Source organism: Salmo salar, chromosome 27 (genome assembly GCF_965601325.2).
Source record: "Salmo salar chromosome 27, fSalSal1, whole genome shotgun sequence".
NCBI classification, from domain to species: Eukaryota; Metazoa; Chordata; class Actinopteri; order Salmoniformes; family Salmonidae; genus Salmo; species Salmo salar.
This window is the reverse complement of record NC_138317.1, coordinates 4,361,132-4,378,331: the sequence shown is the minus strand read 5'-3', so window position 1 is coordinate 4,378,331 and position 17,200 is coordinate 4,361,132. Positions and strand designations below refer to the sequence as shown.

Sequence of the window (17,200 nt, the reverse complement as noted above, 5' to 3'; positions counted from 1 at the left end):
AGCCTAATTCTGATATTTTTTCCATTAATTGGTCCTTTGATCAATCGCATCAGATCGGTCAAAAGACCAATTAGTCAAAAAAAGATCAGAATTGGGCTGCCTGTGTAAACGCAGCCTGAGAGACACACACACACACACACACACACACACACACACACACATCCTTTAAACCCCCTATGCTCCTTTGAGACCCCTATTTCAAATCACTGAGATCTCTTCATCTAGCCATGGTAGCCAAAATAATGGGCAACTGGGCATTTTTATACATGACCGTAAGCATGTTGGGATATTACTTGCTTAATTAACTCAGGAACCACACCTACGTGGAAGCGCTTTCTTTCAATATACTTTGTATCCCTCATTTACTCAAGTGTTTTCTTTATTTTGGCAGTTACCTGTAGATCAAAACACTTGGGCGACTTGTTGGAATCATTGAAATAGAAGCAAAGTGGAAAGCAGCATCGTTCTTTTTTGGAACAATTTGTTTACTGCATTTGACTGAACAGAACAGCTTTTGTCTTAATAGAACAACTTCTAGTGAATCTAACAGTGAGGAGGAACTGCGCTGCTTGATTGAGAGGGGGTGGAACTTGATGTGTTTGGGAAGCAGCCACAAGAGGTGAGGGAATGAGATGACAAACAGTAAACTAGAAAAACGGATGTTTCACGTGGCATAGTGGTGTTTTAATGTGTGTGATTATGGATCTCTTGCAGTATGGATATTGTGCATGTCAATATTGCGATTTCGATGTGAATTTGATGAATTGTGCGGCCCTACTACATACATTACATTTTTGCGAGCGGCCACTGCGTAGAATAAGCCCCAGGCTTTACAATGTTCTTCCCAGCAACTGCAATAATCCCTACCTTCCCATAGTAGTCACGTTTAACTTAACTTCCATCACTATCAGTTACGAAGTACATATTCAGAGCGCTGCCCTGTCATATTATCTCTTCACCTTAATCAGATCCCCCTACGAGTTCCCGCGAGAGTATGACCGTATTATTATAGCCAACAACATCCATTCAATCATTGTAATTAGCAGCAGTGTAATTACATGGGTCACGGTGTAATACTTGAATGGCAATGGATAGACATTAGTGCTCTCTTGAGAGTCTACATTGAAGCGCATGTTGACCTTATTGAAATGCAGAGATATTGTTATTTAAAAAGGGATGTGTAGAGCATTGTTGAGTAGTACCAGTTGCTCATTGTAAATGGGTAGGACTGTGTTTTGCTGCTTGTTCTCATTTTCCAAAACAAGCGTGGCTTATTCATCAACTGAATGGAACTGCCAGCCTTCCAACTCCAAACCAGGGACCTTTTTTTTAACTCAACACCGGCTTTGAATTTTTCATTAGCGTTGGCCTCCTTATAGGTTACCTTTTTAGAATGAGCACAAGAACGACCTGGTCTTCGCTAAGTAATGATTAGTGTGCAAATAGCTCATGTTAGAGACTTAGCGTCCTTTTCATCATTCAAAACAGGTACCCTGCCAGATCCACCTCCTGTTCATTACAGATAGCTAATTATGAACAATCACGGCATAGCCTGTGTAAATCAAGACCCGAAATTGCTGATCTAAATGCGTTGCAGACTCTAAACTGAGACGTTTTGAAAGGAAAAGATATGTTTATGGTGTAGAAGGAATCAATGGGGGGGGGGGGGGTCTTAACAGACTGTCAGTGCAGGTGTTTCATTAGGAATAGCCTGCATGAACAGAGCCTTCTCTTGAGAGCAGAGGAGCTATTCGCTGGAGAAGGTACTGTTTTAAGTTTCACATTGATATTCGTCTGTGTGTGTGTGTGTGTCTCTGAATCTGTCCTAGTGTCCTTCTCGTGCCTCTTCACTCAAGCGACATTCCGGGTGCTTGAAAAACAGTGAAGGCCTTAAGTGATTGACAGACACTCATGTCACTGCTCAAATTGAGGCAATTATCACTCACATGAATAGATTTAACATTCAGCACTTCACCATTCATGATCAACCTGCCCGTTGTTTCAGTTAGTCACTACCAGGGACTCCAGGAGACCAGACATTGCTGCTATATTCGGTTACGTTGCTAATGAAATGTTTTTGTTTTCTCCATGGATGGGGACTTGAGACTTTGGTACGTAACATTCAATTGTATCTCACAGAATAGGTTGAGATGCTCAATTACTCTTGAACTAAAGTTTTACCAGTCAGTCAGAATGATCAGCCCAATTGGTCTAGATAGTCTAGACCAGTGGTTCCCAGAATTTTTATAGTCCCGTACACCTTCAAACATTCAACCTCCAGCCGCGTACCTCCTTTTGCACTAGGGTCAGCGCACTCTAACAATGTTGTTTTTTTGCCATCATTGTAAGCCTGCCACACACATACATTTATTAAACATAATGAGTGTGAGTTTTTGTCACAACCTGGCTCGTGGGAAGTAACAAAGCTCTTATAGGACCACGGCACAAATAATAATATAATAATAATCAATAATTTTGCACTTTATTTAGCCATCTTATATGTAAAACCTTATTTGTTCATCAAAAATGGTGAATAACTCACCACAGGTTAATGAGAAGGGTGTGCTTGAAAGGATGCACATACCTCTGCAATGTTGGGTTGTATTGGAGAGAGTCTCAGTCTTAAATCGTTTTCCACACACAGTCTGTGCCTGTATTTAGTTTTCATGCTAGTGAGGGCCGAGAATCCACTCTCACATAGGTACGTGGTTGCAAAGGGCATCAGTGTCTTAACAGCACGATTTGCCAAGGCAGGATACTCTGAGCACAGCCCAATCCAGAAATCTGACAGTGGCTTCTGATTTAAATGGAATTTTCAAAGAACCGCTTGTTGCAATTTTGATGAGGCTCTCTTGTTCAGATATCAGTAAGTGGACTGGAGGCAGGGCATGAAAGGGATAACGAATCCAGTTGTTTGTGTCATCCATTTCGGGAAAGTACCTGCGTAATTGCGCACCCAACTCACTCAGGTGTTTCGCTATATCACATTTGACATTGTTCGTAAGTTTGAGTTCATTTGCACACAAAAAATCATACAATGATGGAAAGACCTGTGTGTTGTCCTTGTTAATGCAGACAGAGAAGAGCTTCTCTTAATCATAGCCTCAATTTTGTTCCGCACATCGAAAATAGTTGCGGAGAGTCCCTGTAATCCTAGATTCAGATCATTCAGGCGAGAAAAAACATCACCCAGATAGGCCAGTCGTGTGAGAAACTCGTCATCATGCAAGCGGTCAGACAAGTGAAAATTATGGTCAGTAAAGAAAACTTTAAGCTCATGTCAACACTTTGCCCCTTGATAACCAGCGCCCATATCATTGCATAGTGCAGAAGATACACGAGAGTTCAGGGGCCTTGCTTTAACAAAGTTAAGCATTTTCACTGTAGTGTCCAAAACATCTTTCAGGCATTCCCTTGGCAGCAAGAGCCTCTCGTGGATGCTGCAGTGTACCCAAGTGGCGTCGGGAGCAACTGCTTGCACCGCATTACCACTCCACTATGTCTCCCTTTCATGGCTTTTGCGCCATCAGTACCAACACATCTTGACCACAGAAGTCCATTTGTCACAAAGCTGTCCAGTACTTTAAAAATATCCTCTCCTGTTGTCCTGGTTTCCAGTGGTTTGCAGAAGAGGATGTCTTCCTTAATTGACCCCCCATAAACGTAACGGACATATACCAGGAGCTGTGCCAGGCCTGCCACGTCTGTTGACTCATCCAGCTGTAACACATGGAATTATCTGGCTTGTATGCCATGTCACTGATGTGTCGTGAAACAGTGTTGTTATTAATGAAGGCATAGGGAGTTGTTGGCGCCGACAGAGAGTGTCGCCTCGCTTCGCATTCCTCGCTCACCCTGCTGATCATAATTACATACAGGAACTTTAGTCCTTTTGTTCACCTGACCTAGAGTTCCTTACAATCAAATGCCGCCTGCATTATCTACCAAGAGAATTATCTTCGATTATAATCACAGCCGTGTATATCCCCCCCAAGCAGACACCTCGACGGCACTGAAAGAACTTCATTGGACTCTATGTAAACTGGAAACCACATCCTGAGGCTGCATTTATTGTAGCTGGGGATTTTAACAAGGCTAGTCTGAAAACGAGGCTCCCTAAATTTGATCAGCATATCGAATGTGCAACCCGGGCTGGCAGCATTCTGGATCATTGCTACTCTAACTTCCTCGACGCATATAAACCCCTCCCTCGCCCTCCTTTCGGCAAATCTGACCACGACTCCATTTTGTTGCTCCCAGTCTATAGACAGAAACTAAAACAGGGAATGCCTGAGCTCAGGGTCTGGTCAACGCTGGTCCAACTAATCTGAATCCACGCTTCAAAATTGCTTCGATCACGTGGTCTGGGATATGTTCCAGATAGCCTCAGACAACAACATTGATGTATACGCTGATTCGGTGAGCGAGTTTATTAGCAAGTGCATCAGTGATGTACACGCGGTGACTATTAAAACCTTCCCCAACCAGAAACTGTGGATTTATGGTAGCATCACAGCAAAACTGAAAGCGCAAACCACCGCTTTTAATCATGGCAAGGCGGCCGGAAACATGACCGAATACAAACAGTGTAGCTATTCCATCCGCAAGGCAATCAAACAAGTTAAGCGTCAGTATAGAGACAAAGTAGAGTCGCAATACAACGGCTCAGACACAAGACGTATGTGGCAGGCTCTACAGTCAATCACGGATTACAAAAAGAAAACCATCCCTGTCGCGGACATCGACGTCTTGCTCCCAGACAAATTAAACAACTTCTTTGCTCACTTTGAGGACAATACAGTGCCACCGACACGGCCCACTACCAAAACCTGCGGGCTCTCCTTCACCGCAGCCACCGTGAGTAAAACATTTAAACGTGTTAACCCTCGCAAGGCTGCCGGCCCAGACGGCATCCCTAGCCGCGTCCTCAGAGCATGCGCAGACCAGCTGGGCGGTGTGTTTACGGACATATTCAATCAATCAATATCCCAGTCTGCTGTTCCCACATGCTTCAAGAGGGCCACCATTGTTCCTGTTCCCAAGAAAGCTAAGGTAACTGAGCTAAATGACTATCGCCCCATAGCACTCACTTCCGTCCTCATGAAGTGCTTTGAGAGACTAGTCAAGGATCATATCACCTCCACTCTACCTGACACCCTAGACCCACTCCAATTTGCTTACCGCCCCAATAGGTCCACAGACGACGCAATCACACTGCACACTGCCCTAACCCATCTGGACAAGAGGAATGCCTATGTAAAAATGCAGTTCATCGATTACAGCTCAGCATTTAACACCGTAGTACCCTCAACTTGTCATTAAGCTCGAGACACTGGGTCTCGATCCCGCCCTGTGCAACTGGGTCCTGGACTTCCTGACGGGCAGCCCCCAGGGGGTGAGGGTAGTAAACAACATCTCCACCCTGCTGATCCTCAACACTGGGGCCCCACAAGGGTGCGTTCTCAGCCCTCTCCTGTACTCCCTGTTCACCCATGACTGCGTGGCCATGCACGCCTCCAACTCAATCATCACGTTTGCAGACGACACAACAGTAGTAGGCCTGATTACCAACAATGACGAGACGGCCTACAGGGAGGAGGTGAGGGCCCTCGGAGTGTGGTGTCAGGAAAATAACCTCACACTCATTGTTAAGTTCATGTTTTAAGTATCCCTATATTTCTGTTATTACGGGGCTATCACTCAGTCAAGAGTGCGCCTGCGCAGGACGTCTGTTCGTTGATGGACCTAGCCGAGAGTGCAATGGCTACCTTGTAGTGTGTTCATATGGTATAGTAAACTTTCTTAAACTGGAACCTTGTCGTTGTGTCATTTCGAGTTAACATTGGTAGCAGAGGATGGCTAATAACTACAATGTGCCACCTCGCTTCGACGAGAAGAGGTCGTACGAAAGTTGGAAAAATGAACTTGGAATCTGGACACGGGTTACTAATCTGGACGTGAAAAAGCAAGCACTTGCGGTGGTATTATCGGTCGAGGGAAGAGCGAGAGATACAGCACTGGAAATATCCGTTGAGGATTTGAACAATGATGATGGTATGGGAACTTTGATCAGAGCACTGGATTCTGTATTTCTTAAAGAAGTGAAAGACTGTGCCTGCGAGGCATATTCAAACTTTGACAGTGTTACGAGAGATATTTCGGTTGCAATGACGGACTACATCATTGATTTCGAACAGAGGTACAATAGGATGCGCAAGTACGACATGGTTCTCCCGGATGCAGTGTTAGCTTTCAAGTTGCTAGATACTGCCTGTCTAGATGGTAGGGAGAAACAGTTGGCTTTGACTGCTTGTACTGTACTGACTTTTGCATCAATGAAGTTGGTACTAAAAATAATTTTTGGTGAAAAGACGTTTGTCACGCCAATAACAGATGGAATGCAAGTGAGTAAAGCAGCATATTACACTGAGCAGCAGAGAAAAGGCAATGTTCTCAAGACAACCAGAAGAGGGCGCCATTTCCCGGCACAAATCCACTGGACAAATATGGAAGGAGATCAGAATGTGCTATTTGTCAAAGCACTTACCATTGGGTTAAAGACTGTCCTCATAAAAATGAACAAGTTAAACTAACAGAGGAAAATGTAAACACAGATATAGAGCAGTGTAACATTACACTGTTTTCAAATGAATCTGCTTCTGATACTGAGATTTTTATAGTTGAATCCTTAGGATCTGCTGTGATTGATACTGCATGTACACGGACAGTGTGTGTGGTTCAAAATGGCTTGATAGCTATGTCAGTGAACTAAATATGAAAGAAGTACAAAATATGATTGACATACCAAGCAACAGAGCTTTCAAATTTGGAGATGGGAGAATTGTCCATTCTACCAAGCGAGTTAAGATACCAGCAAAAATTGGTCAGACTAAGTGTCACATTGAAACAGAGGTGGTCCCTACAGATATCCCCTTACTATTAAGCAAAGCTTCCCTCAAAAAGGCAGGGGCTGTACTAGACATAAAAAATGACAAACCAGTGACTCTTGAACTTACTACCTCAGGCCACTATTGTGTAAACATTTTAGACAAAGACATCACACAGAGTCCATGCAAAAATGAGATTCTGACGGACACAGAGCACATGGAGATTCTGACAGTCACAGAGAACATGAACACAAAAGAAAAACACAAAGTATTGTTAAAGCTTCACAAACAGTTTGGACATGCTACAGTTGACAGACTTCAGAAGTTACTCAGCAGTTCAGGGAATAATGATGAGAGTATTTCCATTCTACAGCAGATAGTTAACAGTTGTGAGACATGTCAAAAATACAGTAAACCTAAGCCCAAACCAGCTGTTGGTTTGCCACTAGCTTCCAAATACAATGAAACAGTGGCTGTAGATCTACATAAGTTGGCACCAAGTGTGTGGTACCTTCAAATAATCGACCACTTCACACGCTTCAGCGCTGGAAGCATTGTGAATACAAAGAAACCCAGTGACATCGTCAAGCACTTAATTAATTCCTGGGTAAGTGTGCATGGCCCGCCCCAGAAATTGTACAGTGACAATGGAGGAGAATGAAATAATAATGAAATAAGAGAAATGGCAGAGAAATTCAACATGGAAGTAAAGACAACTGCTGCATACAGTCCATAGAGCAATGGACTTCTGGAGAGACATAATCAAACACTCACAGAGATCATGCTGAAAGTGAAGCAAGACAATGGATGTGACTGGAACACAGCCCTAGATTGGGCTTTGATGGCAAAAAACTCAATGCACAATGTTCATGGTTACAGCCCATACCAACTAGTGTTCGGGCAGAACCCTAACCTTCCCTCTGTACTGGTTGACAAGCCACCAGCACTAGAAGGGGCCAGTGTGAGTGCATGGGTCTGACAGCACCTTTCAGCACTACATGCAGCGAGAAAAGCGTTCACTGAAGCAGAGTGCTCAGAAAGAATTTGCAGGGCTCTGCGTAAACAGCTACGACCCACCGATGAGAAGTATGAAACTGGAAAATAAGTGTACTACAAACGAGTTGACTGTCAAGAGTGGAAAGGACCGGGAGTAGTCATTGGCCAAGATGGTGTGGTGATATTTGTGAGGCACGGAGGCACCATTGTCAGGGTGCATCACTCAAGATTGCGGAAAGTAAATGATCAATAAGATAGAGGGGCTGTTGCTGAGTATCATCCTAATGAAAAGGAGACAGTAACAGACACAAACCTACCAGATGTAACATCCAATGATATGGACACTGAAACTGACGCAGGAAATGAAGCAGAGACCTTCAAACATGCCACAGATAATACTGTTGAGGGTTCAAATGAGGAAAACATTCAACAACAGCCACGTGTTAAGACAACATGGATGTTCCAATCTGAAAACTGGACAAACTGTTAAATACATGGACAGAGAAAGTGGTATTCCACATACAGCAACCGTCATTGGACGAGCAGGAAAAGCCAAAGGAAAACACCAGAACTGGTACAACTTGCAGTACTCTGAACCAGTTACACTTTCTGGTACGACAGGGTCAGCTGACCTGTCACTTGTAGATAATCTCAGAAGTGAACCAATGGAAAATCGAGAAAAACAGAATGACATTCAAAATGATGTACTTGAAACAAAGGACGTGTCATTTGACTCAGCTAAGCTAGATGAGCTCAGTAATTGGAGGAAAAATTGAGTGTTTGAGGAAGTTAAAGACATTGGCCAAAAATGTGTCTCAACAAGGTGGGTGTGTACCCTTAAAGAATCCTTAACTGGAATAGTGCCTAAAGCACGTCGAGTGGCTAGAGGTTTTGAGGAGCTGGCTGCTAAACAACTCCCAAAAGACTCACCGACATGCGCCTCAGAGTCACTCAGATTGCTGATGACAGTGATCTGCCAGAAAAAATGGAAACTTAATTCCATAGATATCAAATCTGCATTTTTGCAGGCAACAGAGCTGTCGAGACATTCACATCCGACCTCCGCCTGAAGCTAAATGCGAATGAACACTTTGGAAACTAAAAAAGTGTGTGTATGGACTCGGAGATGCATCACTCTACTGGTACAACAAAGTCAAGGCAACAATGCTGAATACAGGTGGAAAACGGTCACAAGTGGATCCTGCAGTCTTCTATTGGCTTGATCAAGACTGCAGTGTGACTGGAGTACTTGCCTGTCATGTTGATGACTTCATCTGGGTGGCTCACAGACCTTTGCTACAACTGTGATTCCAAACCTCAAAGCTGTTTTCCAGGTCGGCCGTGAGGAGCATGATCATTTTTGTTATGTTGGCATAGAGTTTATTACAGTTGATGGAACAATACTGATGCAACAGGAGAGCTATATCAAGAATCTTCAACCCATTCACATGGATTCTTCAAGAGCCGTACAAAGGGAATTCCCCTCTGTGGAATTGAAGCTGATCAATTGAGGTCAAAGATAGGACAAATTTTATGGGTTGCTAGACAGAGTAGACCTGATGTAATGTTTGATGGTTGCAACTTGGCATCGAACACAAAACACGTCATTGTACAAACCCTTCATGAGGCAAACAAAGTTGTTTGTAAACTGAAATCACAACAAGTGACTAAAGTTTCAGCATGTTGGAAAAGATGACTCTTTGAAACTAGTTGTCTTCAGTGATGCTTCGCTAGGGAACCTTACAGATGGAGGCACACAAGGTGGACATCTAATCGTGTTAATGGGTGAAGGAGGAAGATTCTCACCTATCTGTTGGCAGTCAAAAAGGATCAGAAGGGTTGTCCGAAGCACACTTGCTGGAGAAACACTTGCTCTTGCGGATGGAATTGACAATGCGATCTTTCTTGCAACTCTGTTCTCAGAGCTTACCACTGGTGAGACAAAACGGCACATTCTACCTGTAGTTTGTGTCACTGACAACTACTCATTAGTTGATGCTTTGAAGTCAACCAAGTCTGTCACAGAGAAAATATTTGTATTGAGATTAGCAGCATCAAGGAACTTATTTAAGCACAGAGAATCCAGCGGATTCTGTGGTCGACCACAAAGGAACAGCTTGCTGACTGTCTGACTGAAAAAGGAGCATCCGGTCTTGTGCTCCTACAGGCTCTCCTCCTACAGGCTCTCCTCCTACAGGCTCTCCTCCTACAGGCTCTCCTCCTACAGGCTCTCCTCCTACAGGCTCTCCTCCTACAGGCTCCTCAGTAATGGAAAGTGGCAGCTGGAGTAATACAAATAAAAACTGTCACACAACCCATTTGTAATGGGGAACTTGAATAATACTTGGACATTTAATTATGTTGTTGATGTTTAATTTGTCTTTAAAGAAAAGGGGGAGATTGTTAAGTTCATGTTTTAAGTATCCCTATATTTCTGTTATTACGGGGCTATCACTCAGTCAAGAGTGCGCCTGCGCAGAACTTCTGTTCGTTGATGGACCTAGCCGAGAGTGCAATGGCTACCTTGTAGTGTGTTCATACGGTATAGTAAACTTTGTTAAACTGGAACCTTGTCGTTGTGTGATTTCGAGTTAACACTCATAGTCAACAAAACAAAGGAGATGATCGTGGACTTCAGGAAACAGCAGAGGGAGCATCCCCCTATCCACATCGATGAGACAGAAGTGGAAAGTTTTAAGTTCGTCGGCATACACATCATGGACAAACTGAAATGGTCCACCCACACAGACAGCGTGGTGAAGTAGGCGCAGCAGCACCTCTTCAACCTCAGGAGGCTGAAGAAATTCGGCTTGTCACCAAAAACACTCACAAACATTTACAGATGTACAATCGAGAGCATCCTGTCGGGCTGTATCACCGCCTGGTACGGCAACTGCTCCGCCCACAACCGTAAGGCTCTCCAGAGGGTAGTGAGGTCTGCACAACGCATCACCGGGGGCAAACTACCTTCCCTCCAGGACCCCTACACCACCCGATGTCACAGGAAGGCCAAAAAGATCATCAAGGACAACCACCCGAGCCACTGCCTGTTCACCCCGCTATCATCCTGAAGGCAAGGTCAGTACAGGTGCATCAAAGCTGGGACTGAGAGACTGAAAAACAGCTTCTATCTCAAGGCCATCAGACTGTTAAACAGCCATCACTAACATTGAGTGGCTGCTGCCAACATACTGACTCAAATCTCTAGCCACTTTAATAATTAAAAATTGGATGTAATAAATGTATCACTAGTGACTTTAAACAATGCCACTTTATATAATGTTTACATACCCTACATTACTCATCTCATATGTATATACTGTACTCTATGCCATCTACTGCATCTTGCCTATGTCGTTCGGCCATCGCTCATCAATATATTTATATGTACATATTCTTATTCATTCCTTTACACTTGTGTGTAAGGTAGTTGTTGTGAAATTGTTAGATTACTTGTTAGATATTACTGCACGGTCGGAACTAGAAGCACAAGCATTTCGCTACACTCGCATTAACATCTGCTAACCATGTGTATGTGACCAATAAAATGTGATTTGATTTTGTCTGTATAGTTTTTTTTGTCCTTTTCCCCCAGCATTGTCTAAGCCATATCCGCAGCAGCAGGAAGAATTAAGTCCTCCACAATAGTGTGGGGCTTGCCTGTCCTAGCCACTTGGTAGCTCACCATATAAGACACTTCTAGCCCCTTCTTATTAATGGTATTTGTTACTTTTGTACAAGTCTTACAACTCTAAAGTCCTCTTAATTCTCGCTCAAAAAACTCCCGTGGTTATTTTCCAAATTAACATGTTTTGTTTCTAAATGTCTGCGCAAGAGTGAAGGTTTCAACGAGTTGTGAGATTGTACTTTTGCACGTATAACATACAGTTGAAGTCGGATGTTTACATACACCTTAGCCAAATACATTTAAACTCAGTTTTTCACAATTCCTGACATTTAATCCTAGTAAAAATTCCCTGTCTTAGGTCAGTTAGGATCACCACTTTATTTTAAGAATGTGAAATATCAGACTAATAGTAGAGAGAATTATTTATTTCAGCTTTTATTTCTTTCATCACATTCCCAGTGGGTCAGAAGTTTACATATACTAATTGAGTGTTTGGTAGAATTGCCTTTAAGTTGTTTAACTTGGGTCAAAACGTTTTGGGTAGCCTTCCACAAGCTTCCCAAGCTTTTTGGCCCATTCCTCCTGACAGAGCTGGTGTAACTGAGTCAGGTTTGTAGGCCTCCTTGCTCGCACACGCTTTTTCAGTTCTGTCTACACATTTTCTATGGGATTGAGGTCCGTGCTTTGTGATGACCAAACTCAGTGCCTCTTTGCTTGACATCATGGGAAAATCAAAAGAAATCAGCCAAGACCTCAGAAAAACAATTGTAGACCTCCACAAGTCTGGTTCATCCTTGGGAGCAATTTCCAAATGCCTGAAGGTACCACGTTCATCTGTACAAACAACAGTACGCAAGTATAAACACCATGGGACCACGCAGCTGTCATACCACTCAGGAAGGAGACGCGTTCTGTCTCCTAGAGATGAATGTACTTTGGTGCGAAAAGTGCAAATCAATCCCAGAACAACAGCAAAGAACCTTGTGAAGATGCTGGAGGAAACGGGTACAAAAGTATCTATATCCACAGTAAAACAAGTCCTATATTTATTTATTTCACCTTTATTTAACCAGGTAGGCAAGTTGAGAACAAGTTCTCATTTACAACTGCGACCTGGCCAAGATAAAGCAAAGCAGTTCAACACATACAACAACACAGTTACACATGGAGTAAAACAAACATAGTCAATAATACAGTAGAAAAATAAGTCTATATACAATGTGAGAAAATGAGGTGAGATAAGGGAGGTAAAGGCAATAAATAGGCCATGGTGGTGAAGTAAATACAATATAGCAAGTGAAACACTGGAATGGTAGATTTGCAGTGGATGAATGTGCAAAGTAGAAATACTGGGGTGCAAAGGAGCAAAATAAATAAATACAGTAGGGAAAGAGGTAGTTTGGGCTAATTATAGATGGGCTATGTACAGGTGCAGTAATCTGTGAGCTGCTCTGACAGATGGTGCTTAAAGCTAGAGAGGGAGATGAGTGTTTCCAGTTTCAGAGATTTTTGTAGTTCATTCCAGTCATTGGCAGCAGAGAACTGGAAGGAGAGGCGGCCAAAGGAAGAATTGGCTTTGGGGGTGACCAGTGAGATATATACGTGCTGGAGCACGTGCTACGGGTGGGTGCTGCTATGGTGACCAGCGAGCTGAGATAAGGGGGGACTTTACCTAGCAGGGTCTTGTAGATGACCTGGAGCCAGTGGGTTTGGTGACGAATATGAAGCGAGCGCTAGCCAACGAGAGCGTACAGGTTGCAGTGGTGGGTAGTATATGGGGCTTAGGTGACAAAACGGATGGCACTGTGATAGACTGCATCCAATTTATTGAGTAGGGTATTGGAGGCTATTTTGTAAATGACATCGCCGAAGTCGAGGATTGGTAGGATGGTCCGTTTTACGAGGGTATGTTTGGCAGCATGAGTGAAGAATGCTTTGTTGCAAAATAGGAAGCCAATTCTAGATTTAACTTTTGATTGGAGATCTTTGTATTTGTAGTTGTCCACATATTCTAAGTCCGAACCGTCCAGACTGGTGATACTGGACGGGCGGGCAGGTGCAGGCAGCGATCGGTTGAAGAGCATGCATTTAGTTTTACTTGTATTTAAGAGCAGTTGGAGGCCACAGAAGGAGAGTTGTATGGCATTGAAACTCGTCTGGAGGGTTGTTAACACAGTGTCCAAAGAAGGGCCAGAAGTATACAGAATGGTGTCGTCTGCGTAGAGGTGGATCAGAGAATCACCAGCAGCAAGAGCGACGTCATTGATGTATACAGAGAAGAGAGTCGGCCCAAGAATTGAACCCTGTGGCACCTTCATAGAGACTGCCAGAGGCCTGGACAACAGGCCCTCCGATTTGACACACTGAACTCTATCAGAGAAGTAGTTGGTGAACCAGGCGAGGCAATCATTTGAGAAACAAAGGCTGTTGTCTGCCGATGAGGATGTGATGATTGACGGAGTCGAAAGCCTTGGCCAGGTCAAAGAATACGGCTGCACAGTATTGTTTCTTATCGATGGCGGTTAAGATATCATTTAGGACCTTGAGCGTGGCTGAGGTGCACCCATGACCAGCTCTGAAACCAGATTGCATAGCGGAGAAGGTACGGTGGGATTCGAAATGGTCAGTAATCTGTTTGTTAACTTGGCTTTCGAAGACCTTAGAAAGGCAGGGTAGGATAGATATAGGTCTGTAGCAGTTTGGGTCAAGAGTGTTCTCCCCTTTAAAGAGGGGGATGACCGCAGCTGCTTTCCAATCTTTGGGAATCTCAGACGACACGAGAGGTTGAACAGGCTAGTAATAGGGGTTGCAACAATTTCAGCAGATAATTTTAGAAAGAAAGGGTCCAGATTGTCTAGCCCAGCTGATTTGTAGGGGTCCAGATTTTGCAGCTCCTTCAGAACATCAGCTGACTGGATTTGGGAGAAGGAGAAATGCAGAAGGCTTGGGCGAGTTGCTGTTATGTTGCTATATCAACATAACCTGAAAGGCCGCTCAGCAAGGAAGAAGCCACTGCTCCAAAACCGCCATAAAAAAGCCAGACTACGGTTTGCAACTGCACATGGGGACAAAGATGGTACTTTTTGGAGAAATCTCCTCTGGTCTGATGAAACAAAAATTGAACTGTTTGGCCATAATGACCATCGTTATGTTTGGAGGAAAAAAGGGGATGCTTGCAAGACGAAGAACACCATCCCAACCGTGAAGCACGGGGGTGGCAGCATCATGTTGTGGGGGTTCTTTGCTGCAGGAGGGACTGGTGCACTTCACAAAATAGATGGCGTCATGAGGGAGGAAAATGTGGATATATTGAGGCAACATCTCAAGACATCAGTCAGGAAGTTAAAGCTTGGTCGCAAATGGGTCTTCCAAATGGACAATGACCCCAAGCATTCTTCCAAAGTTGTGGCAAAGTCGAGGTGTTTTCTTTATATTGATCAATCAGAGTGAGGTGATTCACAGTAAGGTCAGCGACCTGATGGTTGTTAGCTAGCTGGGTACTACCAGCACGTGTCCAGATTGCATAAGAGGTCACATGGAATTTTACTGCGGTCATGACTCCCGGTGTGGTGGTAATACAGTCACCGCAACAGCCCTACCAGTGAGTAACTTTTTTCCGTGGTTGGTGTTTGGATAGCAGGCCGTCTTTGGGCCTGTGAGAGCTCCTCACACAGACACTGATGCATACCCTGACCCTTTAATAGAATACACAGCACGTTGGTTGATAATGTGTCAGCCACAAATTGGATGTCAATCTCAAATGTGATATGCAATACATAATGACATACATTTTGTGATGACTGTCTATTGACGTGACCATGAACTCGTGTAATGATGATGTCCTATTTCTCCCATTGTGATGATGGTTATCGGAAATGAACATTTTGATTCTCTCCTTTTGTTTCTCCGTAGCATCCAATGCCAAAGAGCAGCGGTTCTGGATGAACCAACTCCAAGCATGTGCCAGACGCCACTCCGACAGCAGTGCCAAGGTGTTTACAATGCGTGCACACACACACACACACACACACACACACACACACACACACACACACACACACACTGCAGTCACAACTAAGCTCTAGCTCCTGGCATATGTCCCTAAGGAAGAGCCGTGCAGTGACAGGGAAGCCTTGACTTCCCCTTAGAGATTAATATACCACTGAGTTTACAATTCGCATTGCAGGCATTTCCCTCTTCTGTAAGCACAGCTCAGATTTATATAATTACTTGGGTTCAGGCACTTTGGAGGAAATGAAATTGCTGTTAATATGGCTTTGGACAAAGGGCTTGAATGGACAACTATGGTATTAGTGTAGGGGTCAGGAGTGGGAGAAAGGCTGTAGTTTGAGAAAGCAGCTTTGTGGTTGTGAGATTTTGTCGCAAACCACTGTGCTGTTGTTGGGTGCATTGTTGGCACACAGCAAATGCTCTTTTCTATAGTGGTTCGATTTTGGAATTATTTTGCTTTCCTGCAGCTTCAATGCACACAGCAGGCAAAAATAGATAGCATTCATATACAGTGCATTCGGAAAGTATTCCGACCCCCTTTCCCACATTTTGTTACGTTACAGCCTTATTGTAAAATAGAATAAGCCTTATTTTTTGTAGATTTTACTCATCAATTGACACACAATACCCCATAATGACACAGCAAAATCTGTTTTTTATAAATGTTTGCAAATGTATTAAAAACTGAAATAACTTATTCACATAAGTATTCAGACCCTTTGCTATGAGACTTAAAATTGAGCTCTGGTGCATCCTGTTTCCATTGATCATCCTTGAGATGTTTCTACAACTTGATTGTAGTCCACCTGTGGTAAATTAAATTGATTGGGCATGATTTGGAAAGGCGCACACACCTGTCTATATGAGGTCCCACAGCTGACAGTGCATGTCAGAGCAAAAACCAAGCCATGAGGTCGAAGGAATTGTCCGTAGAGCTCCTAGACAGGATTGTGTCGAGGCAACGATCTAGGGAAGGGTACCAAAAAATGTGCAGCATTGAAAGTCCCCAAGAACACAGTGACCATCATTCTTACATGGAAGAAGTTTGGAACCACCAAGATTCTTCCTAGAGCTGGCCAAACTGAGCAATCGGGGGGAAAATGGCTTTGGTCAGGGAGGTGACCAAGAACCCTAGTCACTCTGACAGAGCTCCAAAGTTACTCTGTGGAGATGGGAGAACCTTCCAGAAGGACAACCATCTCTGCACCACTCCACCAATCAGGCCTTAATGGTAGAGTGGCCAGACGGGAGCCACTGACAGCCCGCTTGGAGTTTGCCAAAAGGCACCTAAAGGACTGTCAGACCATGAATGCCACGTGTTAAGTATGGAGGAAACCTGGCACCATGACTACAGTGAAGCATGGTGGTGGCAGCATCATGCTGTGGGGTTGTTTTTCAGCGGCAAGGATTGGAAGACCAGTCAGGATCAAGGAAAAAATGAACAGAGCAAAGTACAGAGAGACCTTTGATGAAAACCTGCTCCAAAGCACTCAGACTGAGGCCAAGGTTCTCCTTCCAACAGGACAATGACCCTAAGCACACAGCCAAGACAACACAGGAGTGGCTTCGGGACAAATCTCTGAATGTTCTTGAGTGGCCCGGCCAGAGCCTGGACTTGAACCCGATCGAAAATCTCTGGAGAGACCTGAAAATAGCTGTGCAGTGACGCTCCCCATCC

The 17,200-nt window shown here is 43.9% G+C and overlaps 1 protein-coding gene across 2 annotated transcripts in view; it reads left to right on the top strand.

Moving 5' to 3' along the window:
• LOC106588203 (oxysterol-binding protein-related protein 10) overlaps positions 1 to 17,200 on the top strand; it is a 159,175-nt gene that overhangs the window by 34,919 nt on the left and 107,056 nt on the right. For both annotated transcript variants that reach the window (XM_014176964.3, XM_014176963.3), the window contains exon 3: positions 15,424 to 15,503. In XM_014176964.3, coding sequence (XP_014032439.1) covers positions 15,424 to 15,503 — 80 coding nt within the window. The remainder of the gene's footprint in view (positions 1 to 15,423; positions 15,504 to 17,200) is intronic.